The sequence below is a fragment of the Solanum stenotomum genome, chromosome 12 (assembly GCF_019186545.1).
Source record: "Solanum stenotomum isolate F172 chromosome 12, ASM1918654v1, whole genome shotgun sequence".
NCBI classification, from domain to species: domain Eukaryota; kingdom Viridiplantae; phylum Streptophyta; class Magnoliopsida; order Solanales; family Solanaceae; genus Solanum; species Solanum stenotomum.
Window position 1 is genome coordinate 41,971,088 of NC_064293.1, and position 27,211 is coordinate 41,998,298.

Genomic DNA, 27,211 nt, shown 5'->3' on the forward strand with positions numbered 1-27,211 from the left:
CAGAATATCCATGTATCTGGATAACCTATGTTTGTGGCATTATTACCTTATTGCCCCTCTTACATTTAAACTTCAACTCTACCTACATGTATTATAATTTCCAAAGCAAACTCATGTGTATTGAAAGGATTAAACGCACTATAGTCTATACATGAACTCCCAAAGACCAAAATTGTTGTAATATTACACACTATCAATACAATATATAATTTAATCAATTATAATTGATTGCTATCATGTTTTTTAAAGTTAGTATTCTATGTCTCAATTTATACGAGTTAATTTGACTTGACACAAATTTTAAGAAAAAAAAAAGATTAACAGAAAGATACTGACATACGAGGAAGTCTAAGGAAGTAGGTTTCCACTTTCCTAAAACGTCCTTATGTGTAGTACCATTTTTTGCTTCATTACATTACATTACTTGCAATGCCAACTTTACTTATTAGCTACTCCTCTTTCCAAGTTATACTGAAATTCAAAATCTTTATGAAATTTGTTTGAAATAGTTACGTGTAGTCGTGTAGATATCTTATACTACTACATAATTCCATAAAAATAAAACACCTTTTTTTTAAAAACATTTGTTTATATAATTGTACAAAGGGTCCGAAAGTATATGGAAGTAAAACGATGGATAAGAGAGTACTAATTCTAAGAAATAAAAGAAAAATATATGATAATTCATTGGATATATAAAGGCTCAATTTATAGGAATGTTAAACAGTTTTGAGGAACTAAAGTAGAAAAAGCTAAAGGTGAAATACTTTTTTGAACTAATTTACCTCTATAAAGTGGAATACACCCAATTAGTAACATTTTCTTGTAAATATGATCACTTTTACTAAAGGAACAAGTTAGTTAGACCATATAAAGTTATTGTCACTGCATTATTATCTGTTTTCAGTACAATTCATAAATAGAGGTAATTAATTCACCAATTAAATACTCACCCTCTCACCCATATATATATATATAGTAACAAAATTATTTCCTTTCATGCTAAAAAAGTAGCAGTAGTATTCATAGTACTCTATTGTTTATTGATTTGGTTTCAACCACAAATTTTGTTTGTAAGAATAAGCTAAGCACAAAAGTGAAAATTTTCACCTAAAATTTGGCACCACAAAAATTTCCATCTAACCTCTCATGTGCCTTAACAACCACTTGGTGAGTCGATGCCGTGGTACCCAAAAGGAATGTGCATTTGTTAGTTTTAGGAGCATGAAAGTTTTTCACTTTTTTTTCGGAGTTAAACTCTAAATAATATGCTTAATTATAAAAAAATTGAAAAATAAAGTTGAATTTTAGAATTCGAAAAAACAATTAAAAAAAAGTATTTTGACTTCTTATTGCATTTATAAAGTCAAACACAACTCCAATTTATATTCATGGTCAAACACAACAATTTTCAAATATCATTTTTCACTTTGAAAACAATTTTTTTTTTTCAAATTTCATACTAAAACATGGTTTAACCCATCCAATTACTCCCTCCATCTCAAATTACTATTTATTTGTCTAATTTTTAATAAAATAGTTATCTTAAATTATTTGTTATTTTAAAAGTTCAAGACAAAATTAATTATTCCCCCCCACCCCCATTTTATCATTGAATACTAGTAATTATGAAAATATAATACTCCATCTGTCCTTAATTACTTGACTACTTTTGAATTGACACACTTATTAAGAAAACAATGATTGACATTGTGAGTTTATCATTTTATCCCTATTATTTATAAAGTGGATGAATTAAAAACTTAATATTTAATATATTTTTTTACCTTTTTTAAAGAAACTAATTAAGAATATATTAGGTAAAAAGAATTTGTCCTTTCTTGATTTGTCAAAATGAACAAGTAATGATGGACAGTTAAAAAAGGAAAAGTGGACAAATACTTAGGAACAAAGAGAGTATATAATTAACAGAATAAATATTCAACACAAAATTATATCATAAAACACAAATAATGGTAAAATAATTTAAAACTTCTTTCAATTAATATTTTCTTCCAGGGGAAAAAGATTTGGTCAAGTACAATTATGTCAAGTAATTTTCGATGGTCTCAAATTTTTTTGTATGCTAATGTACATTGAACTCTGTGTTTTAAGTATCAGAATCCCTCTACATTTTTTCCAGAAATTAAGTTCACAATTTAAATCTCTTCATATAAAACCTCTTCGCGTTGAAACTTGAAACCATTCCGAGTAACTCTGTTTGGTCACTTATACTTTTTCAGTTTGAACATTATACGTTTTTTTTAAATAATAACTGATATGAATATTTTATCACAATATTTATATTAATTAATAATATTTAGTCTAATTAAATTTTGGCAAATAATTTGAGAAATAAATAATTAATATTGATAATAAAACATGAAAAAAAAATGTTTTTCTCTTGACATACTAAAATTACAAAATACTTTTATCATAGTGAACAACTAAAAATAAATAGAGGAAGTGATATAAAAACTTTTAAAACTATATCTAAATATATGATATAACTTTGAGTACCAATGCAGATTTGAATTTCGGACCTAGTCTTTCATACATATTCAGCTCCAAGTAGCGTGAATATTAACGTGAAATTCCAAATTTTGAGACGTAGGAATTTCCTGTCAACATTCGCATGTACGCATTGACAACTTAATTGACTGTTTGAACTTTGTAGGTTTTGAATTTTAACTTTTTCTAAATCATCGAGTTCTAATATACTAATTTATACATATTAATTAGATTTATCAAGACAAATAATATAATATCGAGTTTTAACTAAAGTTTAAAGTTGTGCAAATTATGATAGAAATTGATTAATTAATTTGAGGTGATAAAAGTTTAAGCATTAAAAGCTTGAAATTTCACTTATTTAATTGAAATGAGAAACTCACATGGTATGGTGGCAGATATGTTCATCAGCATCTTGCCTCTCAATGTGGACCCATCTTATGTCTGAAAATCCAAATATGAAGCAAGGCGGTGTGGATTGAAATAAAAGTTTCCATAAACAATCCAGAATATTTATGAAAAAAGTCTGTTTCTTTTTTAAAACAAAATAACATTACTCTACTAATTTTCAAATAAAACCAAAAATATATATCAAAATTTGGTTTCCCCCCTTAAAAAAGTATACATCAATTAATGCATGAAACATGAAGTGGTAGTCTATGTCTCTGTGTGTGTCCTCTTTCAGGTATATACCCGTAATATTACCTTCCATCATGTTTCAAATATTATATGTATAGTTCTTTCATGTTACCCTATTTCTCCGTAAGAAATGACTAGAAAAATAACCCCCAATCATATATATCGTTTTAGAACCCGACTTGAAATTACCTTTAGAGCTTCGCGAGCTCTAAACGTTCACTCTTTCATCCTTAACTAGTCTATTTTGCACTCCTCTAGAAGCATTCCTCCTTTGAAGAAACAAGATTGATGAAGGATAGCTAATGCATTACAATCTAACGAGAGGGTGTTTGGTCTAGTGGTATGATTCTCGCTTCGGGTGCGAGAGGTCGTGAGTTCGATTCTCGCAACACCCCCATTATTTTATTTTCCTTTTTTCCAACAAATTTTCAGGCCAAAAAAAATAAATTAAAGTGCACCCAGCTGGGAATCGAACCCGGGTCTGTACCGTGGCAGGGTACTATTCTACCACTAGACCACTGGTGCCTTATGTTACTTAATTTCCCTTTTTTATTAAACTACTCTGATCATCATTTTGTTTATACTAATTGGACTTCTATCCATATTAGGAGGGGTGGGCGTTCCGGATACGCAAATTTTGGGTTTGGTAATTGGTAGTTAAAATTCAATATCAAATATCAATTTTTTTAATTTTGATTTGGTAATTCTATAATTAATAAACTAAACTTTGGTTTAGTATGATATTCACTAATACCATGTTGAAGTTATTATCGATTGTAATACAACGTTAATATTATTTTTCCAATTTTTTTATATGGAGGCACGATGTATAGAAGATCAATAAGTTAGAAAAATAAATTGATACAACAAAAAGATATAAGTATTTAGGTTGTTTATGTTTATTCTTTTATTTTTCTCTTTAGATTTGTACTAATGAGTAATAAACATGTTGATATATGATATTCAATAAGTAAATAATTCGATATTCGGAAAATACTAAATAGCAAATGATACTAATGTCTTATTACCAAATCCAACACCGAATGCTATAATTCTAAAATTGTACTCCTAAATACCATATCGAATACCGAATTATCAAAAATTTCGATTTAGTTTTTGATATTTTATGCCTAACCCTACCTATTAGGCCAACACAATATGGTAGAAAAAGGGTATTATCATATATGGAATAATTGTTGCCTGCGTTGTTGGATTTTTTTACCAATCCTAACACTTTGTTCCAATGGTTATCGTTTTGTATTGCATTTTGTATATTGTTTTAATGAATAAAATAGGATTATTAGATAATCTCAATAAACAGTAATAAGAAAAAAAAACAAGGTAATAACCATCCTAATCCCATCGAATTGGTGGATACAAATTACAATACAAAACAAATTAAAATAGCAATTAAAACAAGACCATGGTATTCAAATTAACACTTTTGTAGGCCGAAGCAAATACTTCGATGAGAAGAAGTCAGAGCAAAAGCAAACAATCTTCTAACTGTACAGAATTTGTAAAATCATCATTAGTTGAAACTATGGAGGATTGATATTGATGTAGAATTCTGCAAGGTTGCTTTCGAAAATCAACTTTATTCAGGATCTACTGTTTGAACTTAATGAACAATATTTTGTTTCTATTTATATATCTTGATTGCAGGAATGATTACAACTGAAATACAATACATTTTGACGAAGAATCATGTCGAAAATGAAAAATAAAAAAAGAAAAGGGAAATATTGTGTTTGAAGGTTTCCACTATGTGTGCTTACAAGGAGGAAGTGGAGCTCCACACAAGCCATGATTTCCCAAAAATGCAGACTTTGGGATATTAGCTTTATGAGGAGGGATACTACCGCTTAGTCGATTTCCCGATACATCAAATTCTTGAAGGTCTTTCAAATTCAGAACTTGTGCTGGTATTACACCTTCCAAATTGTTATTTGAAAGTAAAATTGTTTTCAGTTCCTTGGCATTCCCAAGTTCTATTGGAATTCCACCTGTTAGCCCATTTTCGGCTAGTTTAATTACCTGCAAGCTTGTCAAATTTCCCAGTGATTTTGGTATGTGTCCTGTCAATGGATTGTGGGACAAACTTAGTGACAAAATAGAATCCATGACAGGTTCATTTCCGCTGTTTTCGTCTAATGGTCCAGTGAACATGTTGTATGCAAGATCAATAGAATTGTAGTGACCAAGGGGGTCTTGAAAATTCTTTGAGAAAATTGCTCTCAAGTTGCCTGAAAATCTGTTTGAGTGAAGATCAAGATCCATCAAAAGTGTCAGGTTCTTGAACTCATCAGGGATTGATGAATACAAGGCGTTGTTTGATAAATTAAAGAGTGAAAGGTTGGTCATGTTACCAATCCATGTAGGTAATTTTCCTGTCAAACCATTGTTTGATAAATCAAGTGTTGATAATGACGATGAAGCCAACCAACTTGGGAGGTTCCCTCTGATCCCAGTCTTCGCCAAAAGGAGACGAAACAGTCTTAGTTTCTTGAACCAGTTTGGTATTCTTGAAAGCCCCAAAGGATTAAATGACAGATCCAATGTCTGTAAACTCACTAACTTCACAAGCTGATGAGGGATTTCACCACTGAGCTTATTTTTCGACAAATCTAGTATCTGTAAATTCTTTAGATTACCAAAACTTGATGGGATTTTCCCTGTAAATAGATTATTGGAAAAGTACATATCAGTGAGAGTTACAAGATGTCCAAGTGTTGCTGGCAGTTTTCCACTTAACTTGTTGTTCTCAAATATCAGCCTTTCGATCTTTGGAAGATTGCCAATAGAAGGTGGAATATTGCCACTCAGCTGGTTTTCGGATAAACGGCAGAACACCAATGATCTAAGACCAGATATTGATGAAGGAATTTTTCCTCTCAATTGGTTTTGGTTCAGATACATTAGAGATACTTGGGAAAGGTTTCCAATAGAGTTTGGAATCTTTCCAGATAACTGATTCTCAGACAAATCAACATATGCAAGATTTTTTAATCTTCCTATACTCACTGGAATGCTTCCAAATAACTTATTTCGACTCATATCAAGCTTGGTCAATGATACTAAATTCCCAATTGAAGATGGTATTGGACCTGAAAGTTGATTTGCTGATAAACCAAGTTCTGAGAGTGAAAGGAAGCTTTCGAAAATACTCGAAGGGATAGTACCAGATAGAGTATTATCACTGAGATAAAGCTTCTTAAGTTGGTATAGATATTTAAATGTGACAGGTATAGATCCTGAGAGTTTATTAGTATCAAGAAAGAGGTAACTCAAGCGCGATAACTTGCCAAATTCAGGTGGAATTGGCCCTGTTAAGTCCTTAAGATTACTAAGATCAAGCAATTCAAGAAAAGAAAGATTAGCAAGAGAAGGAGAAAGAGTTCCAGAAATTGAGGTATCGATAATGAAATCGTCCCCTGAAGAAAGGCCAGGGCGAGAGAGGTTAACAACCCTTCCATTGGAATTACAAGCAATACCTTCCCAAGATTTGCAACAATCAGTTGAAAGTGTCCATGTTTGCAATAAGTTTGAAGGATCAGAAGTGACTTTTTGCTTAAAGTCTAACAAAGATGTTTTATCAACCAAATGACAACATTCTAATGGCCTTGGAACAAAAACAGAAAAAATTATGTAAAATAAGATGAACAAGAAAGATTTTTTCCTACCCAAAATTCCCATATTTGTTGTTGGAAATGAAAATAAATGTATATGATTGAGATTAGGAATTTGGAGGTGTATTAAATACAGAGTAGCTTTAAACAGTTGCCTCATGCTGTTTGAGTAAATTACACACCTAAAAATATATTAGATAGGTCATGCACTAAATAAGAATATTTTGCTTCTATTGTTTAATTGAATTTTTCCCTCCTTAGTTGGCAATTTGGCATGGAATGAATTTAAAATGGATCATATAGCCGATCTGGACTTGTTTTAGTTGTTAACTTGTTATTGTAGTTACACTATTGAATTAATTTCACGTATAGTTACTAAACTACTATGACAATAAAGTTACAAAATTATTATCGTCACACTAAAATACGTGTGACCAAACATTATATTATCACATTAAAGTAACTGAGCTATATATAATTACAGCAGAGAATTTACTTTGAGATCTTCTTTCCTGCCTCATCCACCTTTTCTTTTCTATTCTTTTGCTGCATTTTGTCTAGTGGAATCTAAGTACGAGCAGTATACTCCAATTAGATGACTTTGTTAACTAGCCAATGGAAAAATAATCAAGTTAAGACAAATTAAATATTTCTCCATACTAAAGTCCAAATTACAAACATGGCCAACCTATTGCAAATCTTGAAAACCACAAACGTTAGTAACATACTTAACATAATATAATAAGTACTAAACTTTTATTGTGTGCAACGATGGATAAGATCTTATACTGTTGATGTATAACTCATCTATACATGTAATGTATGGTACCATTATTGGATATTATAATGCAAGTGGGAGATGACTCATTTTGCCCAAATTGGTTTATCAAGATGCTTGTAAGATGGGGTGGGGTATGGAAAATGGTGCAAATCATGACCTTTCAATTTAGTGGTGTAAGTAGAATTTTGTTTAAATGGGGTTGGCCTATTATCATAGTTTTTGCTTGTATTTGGTTTTTGGATACGATGATTGAGGACGCAAAGGTTCTAAAATGGGCATTTGGACAAAATTGTGAAATTTGAAAAAAAATAAAATAGAAGTTAAAAATAGTATACGAAAATTGGCAAGTTGTGTTTAAACATAAATATAGATTGAAATTGATTTTAAATTTGTGAGTGATTTGAAGTGAAAGTTGTGAAAACAACTTTTTGGAGTTTTTCGAATTCTGAATTTTTTTAGAAAATTATAACATGTTCAAACAATTTTCTAGAATAATACTCAGGGAAAAAGTGAAAATAATATCTATGGTCAAATGGGCACAAGACTTTAGTTTGTGTCCTCATGTATTGATATTTACTTTGCATTATTTTCAATTTTTTAAGTAAAAGAAATGTTAGATGTACTACACTCATCCACTACATAATTGATTGAATGTTATATAGCATATGATTTGCCAAGCATATGGTAAAAGAAGATTACGATTTTAATTAAGGCAACAGATAACATGGACCACCAGTTGCGGAAAAAAAGGGCATCCATATTGATCATAATTGACTATAGTGGAGTGGTTGCCTTAGCTTGAAATTAGCAAAATTGAATGAAAAAGGTAACTGGAAAATCACTCATTCATTCAAGTAAGTGCAGTTGCAAGGGATCTGGTAATAAATGTTGACGGTGCAATAATTTGTATTGTTTTTGTCTTGTGTAGTAAAATACTTGAATTTCAACATTTGGAGGCTTGACTATGTAGTAGCAAGTTTTATTTGAAGAGTGAGAAATTCAAATTACTCCCATTACAAGAAAGCTAGCTAATATTATTAGGTTAGGTTCTAGGTTTTCATATAAAAAAAATACCCCATCTGTCCTGAAAATAGATTTAATTAATATCTCTCCTTCTAGAAGAGGTCTGGAGTTCGAGTTATAAAAAAATATTTAGTAGAAAGCGCTTTCCTCCGAATGGAGCCTATGTAACACAAATTTTAAATAGTCGGATTCTAATATGAATATCGGAGAAAAGAAGAAGGCAAATATGGTGTATTATTTGTTCCAAAAACATGTGATGTGGGAGCATTATGCTGACTTTGTGGTTTTTGGGGTATAAAATAGGTAAAGTAAAGATTAATCTCATAAAGTGAAGATAAAATGATGTGCATCTCATAAAGTGATCAGTACATATTTTTTGGAATGATTAAAAAAGATGACTTTTTGAGAAAGAGAAATAGAGAATGTTTTTGCTAATCAATTGCAAGCCCATATATCCATCATAGACGTTGTTTTGAGAAGATGTGAGACCTAAAATTTTGTACTAGATTTATGATAAATGTTGGACATTTGCAATCTATGAATGAACTTTATAATATCTTACTACTAGTTGATAATTGGGCGTGCACAAGCTAGCTATGTAGACATACAAACAATCATTTGGATTTGTTTAGTTTTGAAGGTATGGAGATGGATTTGATCCCATAATAACAAAAAGACATCCCACGGCCACGGGGGAACTTGAGATTATAAGAAAATACACAATCTTAGATCACATAAAAGGTCATATCATGTGCCTATAGGCTATATTGGTTTTCACTTTAAAATGCACTTTTTCTACTACATGTTACATGTCTCTCTACTTGTAAATACAGATTTTCTTAAATATCTTTCATCTTATTGTGTATGATAAGAATAAACAATATTGTAATGGCATTTACAATTAAATTTTCCGTTTCTGCCGCTGCTCGCGTAGACTTTGTATGATCATGTGTAAAGGCAAAAAAAGAGCTACGTAATTTATATACAGGGCCAACTAACCAACCAAAATTCATTAATAAGGCCCATCACTTCTACCTTGTGGACTTTTGGTTTACATACATACTTCCACTATTTGTTACATTAAAACTTCTCAAGGTCCACCTCATCGTGAAATCCAAGTTGAAAGATATAAATTGAACAAGTATTTCCGTCTCCTCCCCCATTGATCAAGTAGTGCTAATTCGAAATAAAATATAGTATATTATTCTCTTAAAACAACATACAAAATTTAATGTGAATAAATACAGAGAAAATTATATATAATAGCAAACTATTAATTCAAATTAAATGCTATAAATATACTTTGATTTAATTGTACTCTATAGCAAACTATTGCTATTTTCGCTACTCTCCCTGGTGGATTCTCGCTCGCCACTCTCGTTTGGTGGCAGTCTCGCTCGCCTCTCTCACTTTTATACAAACACAAATGTATAAAATGTGTTTGTGTTTGTATAAAGCGAGAGGAAATTGTATATATACATATATTTTCGTTCCCCTCTTCCAGATCTCGCTCGCCTCTCTCGCTTATACAAACAAAAACGAAATGTATAAATTGCGCTTATGTTTGTATAAAGCGAGAGAAAATTGTATATACACATGCAAATACATATATCTTCGTCCTATACACTTATAATTATACAATACAAATATTTCTCTGCCCAGTTTTGTTTTATCTTTCTCTCTTTCTAGTTTTATACATACACAGATTATACAATTGATCTTTTATATACAATTGCTTTCTTTTGTATATGTATAATGAATTATACAACTGCTTTCTTTGTATATTTATAGCGAATTATACAACTGTTTTTTTGTATATGTATAGCGAATTATACATATATATGTTTGCTATGGAGAGCAATTATGCAAACTTTGCTATAACATACAAATATGAATTTTATGTTTGTTATATGTGAAAGTTGCGCATAAATAAAAGTGAACGTAAGTACTCCTTAATATATCACTATTCACTAGATTATGTGATGCTAAGCTAAAGTGGATTTTTGTAGATGTCAGCAGCGGAACAGGTAATGCAGCTTCTGCTCCTTGCTGATGCAATCAGTGTACCACTTCCTTAACTTCTACCCTTTCTTTCTTTCTGCTTCTGGTTTTACCATTAAAAGAATAAAAAACTTAGGTTAAAAGGAAAGTTACAGCGCGTTCCATGTATGATGCAGCTATAGCCAAAAAAAATATCATTTTGTCTTCACACGTATGATATTAGTAGTGTGATGCTCTTTTTTAAAAATAAATGGAAGGTAGTAGTAGTAGGGTACAAATCTATGGACCAAAAAAAAATAAAACAATCAAATCTCATTTAGTTTCAATATTCACATTAAATTTTGACTAAATCTCATTTAATTTTAATATTCACATTAAATTTCGACTAATTTAAATGTGTTGGGTAAGGCTCCATTTAAGGATAACGCTCCCACTAAAAAAGTTTCTATACCCAATGTTCGAACTCCAGACTTTGGTTAAGAGAGAAGCAGGTAAAAGTATAAGATTTGAGTTTATGGTGAACATATAATTTATGTCCAATAATCTGAAATATAATATTTTCTTTATTTTAATTTATTTATCTTTTTTTTTAATCCGCTTTAACTTTTTTTTTTTAACAAAGTCCAGGTATAGCAGTAATTAGTGGGGGGAAAGGAGCATTATCATTTATGAGTCAGGACAAACATGTGATGGCATTTCGTCATCTTTGGACGAGGAAATCTAATCGTCGTCCGTTACGTATCCATTTTCATACATCCATACAATCCGAAACCATCAAGCATCACATCTCTAATTAAATACTCCGTAATAGAAATTCATAAACAATTGCCGTAGCTAACATTAAATAATAGAAATTGAAATGCTTAAGTACGGCTACTTAAAATTATTCGCATAATTCACTTAGACACCTAAACGAGACTAGTACCTATTGAACACCTCTACTCTTTCGAATTTGAATCATTTAGACATTTTATACAGATGTGGCACAAAAATATAGTTCACGTCTTGATGAGCGCGTGAAATCAATATTTTAACATTTTTTCTTTTCCTTTTCAATTTTTTTTTTTATATTTCTCATTATTTTTTTTAAAATAAGAATTTTTTTCTTCTTCCTCCCTTTCAAAACCACACACCTACTGCAACCGCTTCTTCAACACAATTCATCACCATTTTTCCCCACAAATTTTCTTCTTTTTTTTTAATAAAAAAAACCATCTTATCATTGTCTATTTCCAGCTTTTTTTTTTTCAGAAAAAAGATAGAGATCACCAGTTCTTTGTCAGATAAAATGGAGGTTATTATGTACGTCTTCTTTACCGAAAAAAATGGAAACCATCTATATTTTCTTTGCCGGCAAAAATGGAGATCATTATTCCAATACTTACTCTCTCCCTCTTCACCTCTCCCCACACACACCCCTTCTTCCTCACAAATCGAACAAAAAAAATTGAAATCAATATAAGAAAACCAGATCTTTTAAGAAAACACCATCAATTTAAATGAAAATAAGGAAGAAGGCATAAAGAGAAATAAAAATGATAAATTCATTCATAATATATGTTAAAACCTCTAATTTTTCTAAATGGAGGGTAACAATGGTGGACAAGGCAAATAGAATGGTTTGAGGTTGGTGGGGTTAGGGGGCGTATACTTTTTTTAGTTTAAAGTATTTTCTTTTAGGATTTTGTTATATTCAAAATTTATTTTTATAATTATTTTAAATTTAAATGCCACATGTCTTCATTTGATTCGTCATTTTGCCACATCATATGCATGTGTATTACACGCACATTCTCTTTAGATTAAGTGTCAGAAAAATGTTCAATAAGTACTTATTTTTTAAGATTGGAGTGTCTAATAGGAAACAAGATTTGTTAAGGTGTCTAAGTGAATTATACAGACAACTTTAAGGGGCTATAAATGACTTAAGTCAAATTGAAAAGATACAACTTTACACCATCCAGATATTATTTTATAGTCCATCCTATTATTTTTCTCTTTTTGCTTCTTTTAAAGCTAATATAGACAGACATATCAATCAATATATAGTATAGAAATTGCAGTGAACTTAATAGCTTAAATTCAGAATCCGCTAATAAAATTTCCTCAACTGTCCCACAATTACCATAGATCCATCTAGATCATATCTAAAACCCCATACATGGGGTAAGGTTGCAGGAAAAAAATATATTTATACAATACTTACTAGTCCCTTCAGATAAAATTGAAACAAATACAATAATTACTACTTAGTACAAAATGAAAATGAGGACCTCAAAGTAAAGACATTATCACATTACTCAAGGAATGATGGGACCAAAAGCCTGACACACCGATAATGATTTCTGTTCCCCACCTTCACATAAAAATAATCTCAACGGGCACCGGTACAAACAGTTGTCTCCTAATCTCACTGTTACTGAACCCGCTTTCAGATCCAACAATGGACCCGGTATGGGTCCGAATAAATAGTTTCCTCCTAACAGTAGCCTCTCAAATTGAGACACCCCTTCACCCGGAAACACCATTTTCAATGCATACTGGGTCGGTATCATACCCGATAACTTGTTGTTCTCTAGTGAAAGTGATGATAATCTAGGCATTAAACCAAGGAACCCGGGTAATAACCCACGGATCTCATTGTTGCTTAAGTCTGCTGCAATAAGCTGACTATTCTGAAACGAGATCCCGGGTTCCTGAACCGACCCGAATTGATTGTATGATAGGGTGAGCTGTTCAAGGGATGGGTGCGTGAAGAGACTCGCTGGCACTGACCCACTGAGTTTGTTGTGACTCAGATCGATAACTTGTACGAAATTCAGTCCGATGAGGCTCGCCGGAATGTTACCTTCTATGCTGTTGTTTCTCATCGTAAGCTCGATGAGAGAAGCCGGATAACTCGCCGGGAGTTCGCCGGAGATGGCATTATCACTAGCATCGATGAAATTCAAATTAATTAACTGATCCAACTCGGGAAACTCGCCAGTAATCTGATTGCCTTGAAATTCGAGCCGTTTCAAATTCTTGAGACCGTTGAAACTTTGGGGAATTTCTCCATCAAGGAAATTATTGTCAAGGTAAAGCTCTTCAAGGTTTGAAAGTGAACCCAGTGAACTCGGAATTGAGCCGGATAGCGAGTTACCTGATAAACCGACTCGTTGAACCCGAGTTAGATTCGAGAGTGACTCAGGTACTAAACCGGAGAAGGCATTATTAGTGATGTCTAAGTTTTGGAGATAAGGCAAATTCCAAGAGACGGAAGTGAGTGAACCGGAGTAATTCCACTGGTCTAGAGCGAGTTCAGTGACTCGGCTAACAGAGGAAACGACAAGGTCGCAACGGAGACCACAAGTGAATTTTTCACCCCCGAGATTATCACAAGGGTCTACAGAGAAATCCCATGAATTCAGGCATGAGCCAGGTGACACTGATTTGGGGTCGACGCTATTTTTCAGCTGCTTCAAGACTTCAATGTCTTGCCAGTGAGTAGTTGAATGCGCATGTAAGAACAGAGCACAGAGAACTATATAGAACAGAACAGTAGAAATTGAAAAACAACCCATTTTCTGGATTTTTTTATGTGTGGTTATATTATTTTGTTTAATCGTAATGAGAATTGATGAAGAAGAAGAGCCTTCAAGATTGGTTTTTAAATGGATGCGTGAGCATATATTCTGTGTGTCCGAAGAAGGGAACAAACAAAGAAAGGTGAAATAGACGGTGCGGAATTAACTATGAAGCCTAAAAATAAACTATGAAGAAAAAAAGTATAAAATTTTAAAATATATTATATCAAGATACTGAAAAGCCAATATTTTAAAAGGTAGATATAATTTGGAACAATTTTTAAGAAGAAAACAAGACATACAATTCGAGACAAAAAAGTACGCAAAATTTGGCTATATTATCTTTTGGTAAGTGGGCTCACGGGTAAAATGTCATCTAAATTTGCTTATTGAAGGGAAGGGAAAATGATACAGGATCCCTTTCTGTGACACTGCCAATAAATGTTTTATAGGGTCCCCAATTTATGGTTCATTTCAGGCTCCCATTTTCTTCATTTACAATATATTTTTTTACTAAAATTTCCAATATTCTTCCAGCTAATTGATGCTTTATTCTTTCAAATATATTTATTTTGATGTCATAACTAACAAAATAGGTATCAGAATTAGTATTCAAAAGGGGCAAGTAGAGGACATGATGAATAACTTAGTTCAACAGCAATTGTTTTTGCACTGATTGAGAGGCAACCACTTTTAATTGAGTAGTAAGCACTTTGCTTCGACCACTAAAAGAGAGCCACTTTCTTATACTCTCGAAAAAGTTAGGTACCAATAATTTGTCTTTGCGTTTCACTAAAGGTGGCATTTCAATTGGTTGACTGCTAGTTGTTTAAGGCTGTTATTCTAGTGAACAAAGTTTGAATTTTTTGCTCTTGGTTGGATAAATTTTGCTTCTTTTAAAACCAAAATTACTCGTAAAGCTAGACCAATCTAATGTTCGACACCATCCAAAATGTTAAAAGTCTTCTTTTTTCTTGTATTACTTGTATCAAGGACTGCGTGATTCAAATGTATTGTTATCATGTACAATCCAACTTGGAGAAAACCTCACTCAAGAGATCTCATTCAGCAAAGAAATGAAAAATCTAGCTAACCAATGAGCTATTTTATTGGAATATATAAAATTGATATAATCAAACATGCTCAAGAGCATTCAAATATCTTCATACATCACTCCTATCTCCCATGATGCAGCCACTCGTTTCTGCATCATATCGATAACATTCTTAGCATTAGAGAAAATCTTGTGTCAAATAAAATTTTTACATTCTACTCTCCATTACTAATAGCACATTCAAGAACCTTCCTAACAACAATGTTAAAACTTAAAAGTACAATCTATAATGTGTCCAAAGGTGGTTTAGAGAAGTAGAATAGTGACCCGCAGTTTAACCTACTTGCAGCCAGCTTATTTGGCCAGATACACTTATATTTCCTACAGTTTGACCTAACGCCTTAATTTCTTAAATAAATAATTTGTCAGAACAAAAAGAAGTGCCGAGGTTTTTTTTAAGGGTGTCCAACACCTCAGCTATGTTTAATTTTTTACTGAAACAACTTTTAAGTGGTAGGCTAGGTTTTGACTTAAATTACTGTAAGCCAGCCGTTTCAATTTCACCCAACCCAATCATTTGATACCGCTGGTACTTCTAAATGCCACATTATACATTCAAATTGTTACTCATAAAAAAGCTTATAATTAGCACCAATGTTCTTTGAACACTTCTCTGTTTTGTCTTTAAGAATATATCAAGGATCACTTACAACTGGAAAATGTGTAACGAATATTTGGTTGGTTGCTATGGAAGAATATGGATGTGCTGTTCAAAAATTCTAACCCATCCCCTATTAGCCCCATTGGTCTGGCATGTCATCTTAAGGGTGACCGTTAGGGTCCGAACATCTTAACAGCTTATTTGGAAGGCTGTTATCCCTTGTTAAATTAAATACAATGTTTGTTTTGATTGTTACTTTAATTTTTTGTATTATTAGGTAATAACAAAAACTAAGTATCATTTAGTGTAACTACTAATTTAGTATAATCGTGTTGTTGCCTTATTTATTTTTTCTCATTTTATTTTTACTTATTATTTAATAATGCTATTTTATCCTTTACTACTTTTTTGTAGTAGCTATACTCATACCCAACATTCTTGTAAGTTTATCATTTAAATTATTGATGTATTACATTATGTAACCATGAAAAATGATACAATCTTGCCAACGTCATATTCATTAAAATAATACCGTACAACACAATACAACAAAATACAATATGATACATTATGTAGTATGTAACAACCATTCAAACAGAGTGTAAGTGCATTATTAAAAATCCCATTATAAAGAAGTGAAACAATAAAGTAAGGTTACTCCCTACCAAATCACACAGAGAGACGTTAGGGTCCCAAACCTGTTGAATGCATTGTGTTTTTATTTTATAAAAAAAAAAAGTGGGAACAATAAAATAAAGGCTGCCCTCTACCTAATCGCAGTCGCTAGCTCATTTCTTAACCTAATCGGAGAAAGATGATTCACTATTCGCTATTGTATGTATGTACTACTGTCTTATCTTTAAAACCATTTTATTCAAACATAGGAGAAATTGATCCCTATGATATCCGTTGTTAGAAGTCAATATGAACTGTCAAGTAGGTAATCGACTCGCATTGCCAAATTTCAAGGAGTTCTTTTGTTTAATACAAGGTTATCCCAACTGACCTTTACAAGATAGTGAAGAAGAAATGCGTGCAACGTTCCAGTAGCACTCATGGAAATTGTATAAAAAGAGAAACAAGAAAGGTTTGTAGGACATGGAACAATTAATAGATTTGGCGAATAATCTCTAATCTGTTACGTATTTATTTAGGATGCATCCACCTTCCAATTTCTATAGAATGAGGAATAGATTCCTAACTCACTTTGTCAAAAGAAGCAAAAGGGAATAAGAGACGAAAATCTGAACTTCTAAAACAATCGAAAGAAGCTTGGCATATTACACTTCAAATGATAGATACAATTGGCAGGCCTCTAGGAATAGGTTTGTTATGATGAAGAATCAACGACAAGATCGAGACGGCGCATCAGAAGTCAGAGCCTCAAAAACATTACGGTGATTGATAAGATCTTTACTGGTAGTGGTTAGTTCAAGGGAATGTTTAAAAAAACTAACAGATATATAGATACGTTATTTTTGATAACTGGGTACCGGCACCATGCACCTCAACTAATACATGGGATATTTGCTATCTTTCTTCCCATTTGTCAAAGTCTTGGCCAATGGAATTATTATATTTATGCTCGTGAAGGTTAGAAAATATCCTATCGTAATATTTGGTCTCGGTGAGAATTGACCCGATACTTCATGGCTCTCAACCCACTTCCACTTCAATTAATATGAACAAGTAGTCCATTTAATTCCCAGAGAAAACAAAAATCCAGAGACTTTCTACGGACTTAAAGAAGGACAAGGCAAATAATTAGAGTTGATTAAAACAAATAATAACTCATCAATTTGCAATCATCCTTCTCCTTTCAGAAAGAAAAAAGAAAAGGAGGCAAATTGTATATATAATTAAACCTCTGAAATACGAGAATAAAAGACTTGAGATATTTTATTTTTTTAATCAAACTCTATTCACAGCATTTACATTTGAGTAGTTTAATCTGGAAGAAAATATTTGTAAATGAAATGGGCATCTTTCTTTAGACAGCTATAGATCAAATTCTTCTGTAAAACTTTGATTCTCCCATTTGGACATTTAATCTTTCTTTAGGCTGCTATGTGATCATAATTTCTCTCCTCCTTTCTCCTAAATTTAATTCCAGAAGAGAAAAACTGAGTCCCAGTGAAACTATCCGCATAGAGATGACGAAAAGAAACAAGGTAATAAGGGGATCTGGGCAGGTTAGGTGACATTTTCACAGGAACATAAAGAGATATATACAACCTACACATCCATTAATGAACAGAGGAAACTGATCCTCAACAAAAGATGTTGATTCAACATAAGGTTAATTTACAGAACAGAACAAGAACAACAAAGATACCTTAAAGGTGTTCATCATGGTTTCCTTTCAGGTGACCGTTCAAATTTGCTAACTGTTCCTTTATTCTGGGTAATGCTTTCTATGTACTGCTTGGCATACTTAGGGTTCATCTCAAACAAAAAACTCATTTCCCGTATCTGTAAAAGTTCAGTATGTTCCATAAGTTAATAAAACTGTAAGACCACTCCTGCCAATAAAAATGCCACAATATAAAATAGTTGAAGTGACAGGCCATCTTAGAAATTAGCTTAGATGGAATTTCACTTCATTGTTGTGACTTGTTGTGACTAAACAATGCACTCACCAATTATACTATTGACTCCCCATAAGGGGGGGAGGGTGATCCCACAAAGCAATCAGGGGATGAGAAAAGAGTCATAGCACTTAAGAAGAAATTGAAATAAAAGGAAAAATCGTGGAATGACAGGAAATCTACAAAAGCACATTTTTGTTTATTGTTTGGAGAACATTTGCAACCAAGTAAGGTAACCATTTTAGCAGACTCCAATTAGTTAATGATCAAGGTGGTGGTGGTGGTGGAGTTATTTTGTTGTTAGATGGCCTTTCTTGGTCACATGCACAGATAAAGGAAGAGCAAACTATCTATCAGGATATACGGTCCATCTAGATAAGCTTCAAATAGACATGTTTGCCCCTAGTAAATCCAAAACGACTTCATATCCCTTCTCTAAGTTTTCTTCATCAATCCTCGTTTCTCTATAGCTCTCATTCTATCCCACTAGTGACACGTTCAATGCCCTAAACCATCAACATCCCTGGGTCATATCTTTCCTGCTTCCTCTAACCCACAACCCAGATCCAGTCTTCCTATATTTGTTGTTTCACTTCCACTCCCTCCCTAATTCATTGTGCACTCGCTCTCATATCTCCTTCCTCCAATCTATCCTTGTGTTTTAAGCTAAGTTGCTCAAACTCTTCACTTTCGGTGTTGCACCCGTGTCAACACGACATGGGTGTGGATGTGGGATCCATACCCGGTTTGGTCAACCAATTTTGGGTACTTAGGAGTTTGAAATCAATTTAAAATCTTCTTAATATCTTCCATTGTCTTAATTAGGTAAGAAGTACTCATATTTAAGACTTCAAATTGATTTACATTTTACCTTATATAAATCATTTCCTTACTTAAAACCGTGTAACATAACTATAATATTTTTCATATAAATATTTTTAAATATGAGGAGATAAATTGGGATTATTTGCTTCAATATTATAACCTTTTTTTTTAAACTAGTAATGGTTACTTCAATGTTATAACTAAACTACCACCTCCCACCAGCAACAAGTACAAAATAATTCTATCCACCAAGGCCAGTTTTAACCTGAGACCCCATAGTTGTTTAAAATGACACTTTTGTGGTTCTGTATTATATGATATGGAAACATTGGACATTTAGATATGACATGGAATATTGGACATTTAGATATGATATGGAACAGTAGACATTTAGATATGATATAGAACATTGGACATTTAGATATGTTGGAAATAAAGGATTTACAAATGTTGAATTCCAAAATGACAAAAAAGATGCATGCCACATCAAAATCCTACTACCTAACAATCAATCCTTTTCTGTCATAAGTATATCAAAGATGTGTTTCATACACTAACTTTCAGCAAATGCTATGTAATTTTTCTTTATAATACCTCAACTCATCTCTAGAAATAACCTTGGATGGTTTGAACATCCTTATTTCATTGACATGAAAAGCGATGTGTCATATTTGCTTACATAACATCTCAGACAATTAAATAAATAAGAAACCAGACTCATAGGAAGGAAGTATTATTGACCACAAAGCAGAACTTCCAAGACCTAAATGTAGGTAATCTGCAAGAAAATTTGTCCCTTAAAGGTAAGGAGAGTGACGTACCTCTATCACACAACTACTGCTAAGGGTCAGATACTGCCCAGTATCAACAGATTTGCCATTCACTGCTATTGAGCACCTCCCTAGATTCTTCAGACAGAAGGATCCATCCGATTCCATCTTGATGCTTGCCTAAGTAAGAAAACATGGAGAAATGTCCTAAAAAGGCCTTCCATTTAATACAAAACTATAAGGAAATATCTAACTAAAGAAGGCAATCTGACTATATTTTCCACGAAATTTATAAGCTGACATAGAAGGCAATCTTATCTAAAGAACGTTTCAAATATCTAACTCCACCAAAATGATTTCAACGAAAAAAGCAATATATTGTTTATAACTGACTGTTTCATAATATGTATAAGAGAACAGAGGATTAATTTCATCACCTTGTCTTCTCACCATCCAAGTGCTATTACCTTGTTTTCCGTAAGAGTAACCCTTAAATTTTTTAAGACATCATCAGTCAAACACTGTTGACGTCCTATGCTTAATAACACAGTAAAGGTTATTAAGCAAGAAAGCTTAATATCCTTTGTGTGTTTTTGGCGGCACCACTTCTATGCTCGTACATTATTACATAAAGCATGAAAAAGTGCCAACAAAATCTTCCTTCACTGGAGCTTTAACATCAAGGTGTAACGTCAAAAGGCACTTAAAACAAAGATACAACACAATGCCTCGTATTGTTTGACAAGTATCCTTTTCATAGAGTACATAAAATCAAAAACACAGAAGTAAGTTCCAAGGAGTAGACTAACATCCTTCTTAACAAAGTCATAGCATGCAATAGAAGATGATTACTAAATAATTCTACCTGTCGCCGAGATATTTTGTTAGCACGGCCTTCTTTTCGTAAATCAATGTCAACCTCAACATCATCTGTGGATCTTCCAAGTATGACCTACAAAGACAAGTTGCCTTGGTCAACAATACACACACAAAATGGGAAAGAATTGCAATGATCAGTTACACAAGCTTAGTTTCTTCATAGGAAGAAGAAATTTATCCGTATATATTATTTGTATCTATTACTTTAATAGGAGGAAGACTATAATCTTGCAATGGAGCTTATGTAGCTTCTTTGGTGCATATACGACCTAGGGACTTTTTCCTGCTCATTGTATTATTAGGAGCAAGAAGATAGTCCCAAAAGGGAGCAATTGAACAGCCACATGAAAATGTCGGATATCAACTATACTATTAAAATTAAAACCTCAAAAGGAACAGTTACGTGGAAAATAGAAATGACAGATGTGGAAGAGAATTTCCCCAGCAGAAACAAGACAAATAGATAGATAGATAGATAGATAGATAGAGAGTGTGAGTGACTGTTGGTGTGGGGTTGGGGTAGGGGGGCAGCTGTAAAGGAGAACGCAGAAAGCATCAATATAATCAATCAATTGAATAACAAAAGATGCAGAAGGTCACAATCTGGGATATTTACCTCAGTCTTTCGGATGTAATGCTTCAGATGACGACCATATAGGATGGCAAAGGCCCCTCGAGAAGTCATGTCTCTTTGCACACCAGAACGACTACACTGTTCCAATCTTATGGTTGTCCTTCTAAAGTCTTCAGACTGATACTTGGACTCTGAATATCACATACCCAGCAGTTCAAGATTATAAAAATCTACACCACTTAGCATAATAATAAGCATTTTCTGTTTCATTTTAACATAAAAATATTGGCTTCACAATATAACGCACCCATTGGCAACGTTTGGTAATCGACTTTTTTCTTGCTATGTGAATTACAGCATTAAATAATTGCACGCCTTTAAATGCATGGATGACCAAATAAGGATGTAATCTTTGTATAAAATTGGCACATCAATCATAAGAAGAACAAACATATGTAAGAGTGATACCACAGAGAAGGAACATCAAGTTTTACACATCTGGTACTGCACATGATTTATCCCCAGTAAAAGCTATAAATGAACACACTCCATTCAATTTCAAAGAACTTACCTTGCCTAATTGCATATAAGTCTTGATCATGTGGATCTAAGTCCATCTCTAGTATCTGAAAAGCGAAATCGCAAAATCAAAGAATGTTATATCTAATTTGGTAACTCTGCAGATAAGATTAGCTTAAAGAAGGAAACTTCAAGAATTACCATAGCTTCAACATCAGAAAAACATGGTACATCATCATCACTCTGAGGATCTTCCACTTCTGATGTTGAAGGGTTTATTGTTGGCACTGTAACAGCTACCCTGACAGAACTTGATTCACCAAATTCTGGTGCCTCGATGAAAGTAGCTGGAGTGTCCCCCACCTGCTGCCAACAAATAAGCAGCTCTAAAGGTTCCATATGAAGAAGGTAAGCAATTTATGGAAGAAAGTATAGATAATATTTCATGTTTTGATACCCCTTGAACTCTAGCAATATCCTCCTCTAGCACATCATTTTTAGATACTACTGGGTTTACAGGCAATGATTTGCTTTGACCTGCGACTCCCACACCCTTGTTAGCAGCACCAGGAAGGACAGGTAAAGCAGTAGTAACAGACACCTTTAAATGGGCAGTACTACCAACGGCTGGCTGCACTGGTCGTGCTTCTCCAAATACGTTTGGTACAACCTTATTAGTCCATGCAAAAGACTTGCCAGAATCTTTTCCACGAGTGAAGGAGTTGACTCTTTGTTCACTTCTACTACAAGGCGATGACAGGTCTATGGAACTTTGACCAACTGATTGGGTGGTGGTAGAAGCAAATGATGTGGAAGGGTGGATAAGCAAGAAGATATCATCATTACAAGGAATCTCTGTGTCCTCAGTGTTAAGTGTACAAAGCTTACTCCCATCAAGAGGCTGTTTTATATCAGGACTTAATGCTGATGTGGATGGCACATTAACTTCACAATCAGCTCTGACATCTTGACCATGTAGAGAAGAATTTTCCATTTCTGATCCTAAAGGATTGAAATCATCAGGATCTGTAATGTTTGTGTTTGATTCTTTGATTACTTCAGATTCATGGTCATCTGAACCGCCTTCTGGAATATCACAAGGAGAATCTGGGAGGAACTTAAGATTCTCTTTACACAAGTTGTCCGCTGAATCCTTGCCATCTACCTCCAAAAGGACGTCATCCTCATTTGAAAGATTTAAGAGGGAATCTGGGAGATCCGCGAACTCACCATCTGAGGTAGCTGATGAATCAATAAAATCAGTGCTGCCAGTCCGGGCTCCCAACATAGTTCCTGAAATGACAACAACATACACACATGAACACTATCATTACTATTGCCATCATCAGGATATGCCCTTGTTAATGGCTTACTGCATATCTCCAAGACTCATACTGCTACATTTTCCACTGTGTTCCAAAGGAGGAGAATAGACTAAACAGATGGAAATTCCAGTGTATGAAATAAATAGTTCTCACCTGATTTTGGGGAGCGAGAATGCTGTCTACTTCCAAATCCACAAGGACCACTACAGATATTTTGATGGTTATCACTCCTTGAACGGAAGGTGGACAACTGTTTTCCTTCAGGACTACTGAAGATCTTTCTCTCAGGAGATAACTGTGATAAGCGAGGCCTCTTAACAGCCGAGCACTTTTCAAAGTCAATGGAATTATCTTTAAGAACATCCGTAATTTCTCTATCTTCCATATCAGGCTGAAAAGAATTCCTCTCCTCTCTTAATGAAGTAGAAAGCCCCTCCAGAAACCTACTTTCTCTTAGAATTGCATCTGGACCATTATCGTCTACTGAGATTGAACACCTACCATTGTAGGCTATATGAGAATTAGTGATGGCAGGGGAGACAGGCATGTCTCCAAGTTCTTCTGGGAAAGCATGGCGCAAGATATCAAGATCTGATTCTTGAAGCCCAAGATCATCTGAGATACAATCCCCAAGCATACAATTCCCATCACGAGCCTGAGCTTCAATTCTTACATCCTGCCTAAAATCAGTTCCATGTCCATTGCAATCATGTAGATTTGGCTCATCCAGAAAGCCTAGATCTGTGGAATTGAAAAATTCACTTCGAAATTTCTTCCGCATAGTATAGTATCGTCTACGAATGCTGTCTGCTTTCCTCTTTCCAGCAACATCTTTGCTTCCTTTAAGATTTTCAGATCTGTTAAACTTTGACAATGGATTGATCCCTGAATGCTCAAGCTCAACCATGCGAGCAGAAGCTGGAACTGCAACATCTGAATCATATAAAAGCGAATGCCAACGATCCTGCAGCTCTTGCAACTTGAATTTGCGAGAAAATCGTACTGCTCCTTTAGCAAGTGCTTCTAAGGATGCACCAGCCTGCAGCATACAAGGAAAACTAAGAAAGTTTCTTTAAAAATCAACAACAACAGTTATGACTCAATCCAAAGCAAGTTGGGTTGACTTATATGAATCCTCACTGACCATGTTACTTTATATAAACTCATCTCTGGCAAATATTATACAAAATAATAATAAGATAAAAAGTAATAGAAGTTTGTTATATTTTTTACTGATATATAAATCTTTGGAACACTAAACAATTTCTAGAAAGGCATAGGGTGTAAAATAAAGTGCTAACATGACTAGAACATATTCTCAACTAATAGGTATCGTTTATATAGATTTTTTCCTTCCATTGTGCCATATATTTCGCTAAATCTGCATGAATCCCAAGAGATTATAAGTCCTTCGAGACAACTTCCTGCCAAGTGATTTTAAATCTATCTCATCCCTTTTTAACACGTTCAAGCATCATGGTTTCATACCTAATGGACCAGTGCATCTTGAAGTCGAAGCAAGGCATGACCAAACCATCTCAAGTGACCTCTCATTTTATACTCAAATTGTGCTACTAGTTTCTCGCGAATGTGGTCATTTCTAATATTGTCTAGGCTTGTATAATCACACATCCATCTTCGCATCCGCATCTCTGCGCGACATTTTGAGATGTGTGGAACTTCAACAGTTCACCATTCCTCCCATATAAAATTGTTGTTCTTATGACTGTTCTAAACCTACTTTTCATTGTGGTAGGCATCTGCTATGACATGACACCCATGTTGAGCCATCATATTTTGATTCTATGTGTAACATATTCATCATCATTTCATTCTCTGAGAATGACTACCTAAACACTGAATTGTTTGTATTTGGGTACCGCAATCCTGTCTAATCTCACATCGATTTCGCTCTTCCTATGTTGACTAAGTTAGCCGTGCATTTATTCAGTCTTGTTGATAAGACTAAGCTATGAAGCAACTTAGAGTGCTAATTAAAAAAAATAGATGTTGAGTATATTCAAGACAACAGTAAGACGATGAAAAGATAAGAGACAGACATTACTTCAAAGAAAATAACTGAAGTATTTCTATCAACTAGCCAACCAGAAGACAGCCATTTTTTATTTATTTTTTTGATATGTGAGCCAAGGTAAAGAAAGAAAGAAAGAAATTAATTGTGCCTAGATGGAAATTAAGAAGAATATAGAAAGAAGATCCGATTCACAGAGACAAACTAAAAAATTTCCAAAGCTAGTCTTCAGTGTACAAATTGGAAAACTGCTAGTTCATAGTAAAACAGTGAAGAGGCACAACGAGGCCCAAAGCCAATCATCAAATCGAAGAACTGGAGTACCTATAGCAATCAATGTTTAGCTATTAACAACAATGATGCATAAGTGTCTTTCGGAACATTTTTCAAACAATAATGACGTACAAGTATCTACAATCACATGATCTATAAATATACAAAAGAACTAGATCATTTTATTCTACACACATCTCACACTCCCAGTCTGCTTGCAGCTAAAACATCCAATCACGGAATAAGCAACTGCTAGAGCAAAAAACACCTAAAATTCGCGGAATCTCTCGCATTGATTTGTTACAACCCAGTATTCTCCTCTTTAACCACAATTTCAGCAAAAAGATTTAAGAGCATGAGTTTTGTCAGTCTGTGTACCTCGCATTTCCGGCAAATTATCTACCTTAGACTATCTAAAAAAGTCTTAACATCCCTATATCATCCTATCAACTTAATTTTCCAATGTTAAAATAGATTGAGGTGTTTTAAACATTGAAAATTTGAAGAAACATTAACACAAAATCCTAAAAAACAGAACGATCAGTGATTCATGCGAAAAAAATAACATCGAGTTGAGAAAAACCTCAATGGCGTTCTTTAGAAGGAGGTCATCTTCAGGAATCCATGAAACAGGAAGTGGAGCAGAATTTGCCATCTCCGACTTGTAAACCCTAAAATTCAGGTTGATTCCATAGCCAGGAAGTTATATCATTCTCAATTCTGATTCGAGAAAGCGAGAAAACTGATTTCTAGAAGTGGATTGGGGAATATTAAACTCACGGTGATGGTTCGGAATCGCTAACTTGGGTGACAGAGTGACATTTTGCGGATTGGGAAATGTTTTTATAGCTTCTATTTTTTTTGCTGTGAAGCGTTGTCACGGCGTGGGTAGCATGCTTCACGGAATACTGATTTTTCCTTTCGCCGTTACCGTAATACTTTAACGTCCCTTTTTTTTTTTTTTTGCATAGATTTTCAATTTTTGGAACTTGCATTGGTCAAAGATTTTTTTAAAATCTTTAATTATTTTCAAGTTTTTAAAAGTGGGTTTATACCTGTTTTGAAGTTTTGAGATTTTCTTTCGTAAGACTTTAAACTTTTTTCCAAAAATATACATGTCTAAAACAATTTCAAATACTCAAATTATTAAGTTTCAAATCTCTTCTTCATTTTAATTAATTTAGAGATTATAACAAAGATTAAAAAAAATATTTATATCCTTAAAATAAAATAATAATAATAATAATAAAAAAAGTAATCTGTAAAACGAACTTGGTATTACCGTTCCAATTATGAAATATTTCCATTGGCCTTAAGCCTCATTGAGAGAACATATAAGTATTGTAATATTCAGATTTCATTTAATTTTCAGCTGAATGAAAATAAATTCAGTACTGTTAAAAAAATTTCAAACTCTGTTATATGTTTTTCAAAGTTTTAAATGAAAATCATAATTCATAAATGTTGTAAAACAACTTTCAAACACAACTATTTTCTAAAATTAATTCTTCCAAAACAAAGTTCTAAAGAACACAATTCCCTAATTATGTGTCGACTTTCT

General features: G+C 33.3%; 4 protein-coding genes and 1 non-coding gene across 7 annotated transcripts in view; 1 reads left to right on the top strand and 4 right to left on the bottom strand.

Moving 5' to 3' along the window:
- Positions 1–27,211, bottom strand: part of LOC125848255 (PHAF1 protein At3g51130) — a 135,275-nt gene that overhangs the window by 98,190 nt on the left and 9,874 nt on the right. The window lies entirely within an intron of this gene.
- TRNAP-CGG (transfer RNA proline (anticodon CGG)) lies at positions 3,474–3,545 on the top strand. The gene has a single exon. It is a non-coding gene; the product is annotated as a tRNA-Pro (tRNA).
- On the bottom strand, positions 4,822–6,993 carry LOC125848250 (probable leucine-rich repeat receptor-like protein kinase At1g35710). The gene has a single exon (XM_049528084.1). It carries the CDS (start codon positions 6,937–6,939, stop codon positions 4,915–4,917), a length of 2,025 nt encoding a protein of 674 aa, XP_049384041.1. The 5' UTR covers positions 6,940–6,993; the 3' UTR covers positions 4,822–4,914.
- LOC125848254 (LRR receptor-like serine/threonine-protein kinase GSO1) lies at positions 12,775–14,197 on the bottom strand. Its single transcript, XM_049528088.1, has one exon. The coding sequence runs from the start codon at positions 14,145–14,147 to the stop codon at positions 12,885–12,887; it is 1,263 nt and encodes a 420-aa protein (XP_049384045.1). The 5' UTR covers positions 14,148–14,197; the 3' UTR covers positions 12,775–12,884.
- On the bottom strand, positions 15,136–26,519 carry LOC125848249 (uncharacterized). Of its 3 annotated transcripts, none has more exons than XM_049528082.1 (10): positions 26,234–26,519; positions 23,499–24,384; positions 22,478–23,313; positions 22,222–22,383; positions 22,073–22,127; positions 21,544–21,692; positions 20,914–21,000; positions 20,100–20,228; positions 18,201–18,337; positions 15,136–15,354 (listed from the first exon to the last, which is right to left on the bottom strand). In XM_049528082.1, exons 1-9 carry the CDS (start codon positions 26,303–26,305, stop codon positions 18,215–18,217), a joined length of 2,499 nt encoding a protein of 832 aa, XP_049384039.1. In that variant the 5' UTR covers positions 26,306–26,519; the 3' UTR covers positions 15,136–15,354; positions 18,201–18,214. The 3 variants fall into 3 exon arrangements, with proteins under 3 accessions (XP_049384039.1, XP_049384040.1, XP_049384038.1); XM_049528083.1 differs by lacking the exon at positions 15,136–15,354 and adding an exon at positions 17,779–17,962; XM_049528081.1 differs by lacking the exon at positions 15,136–15,354 and having other exon boundaries at positions 18,091–18,337.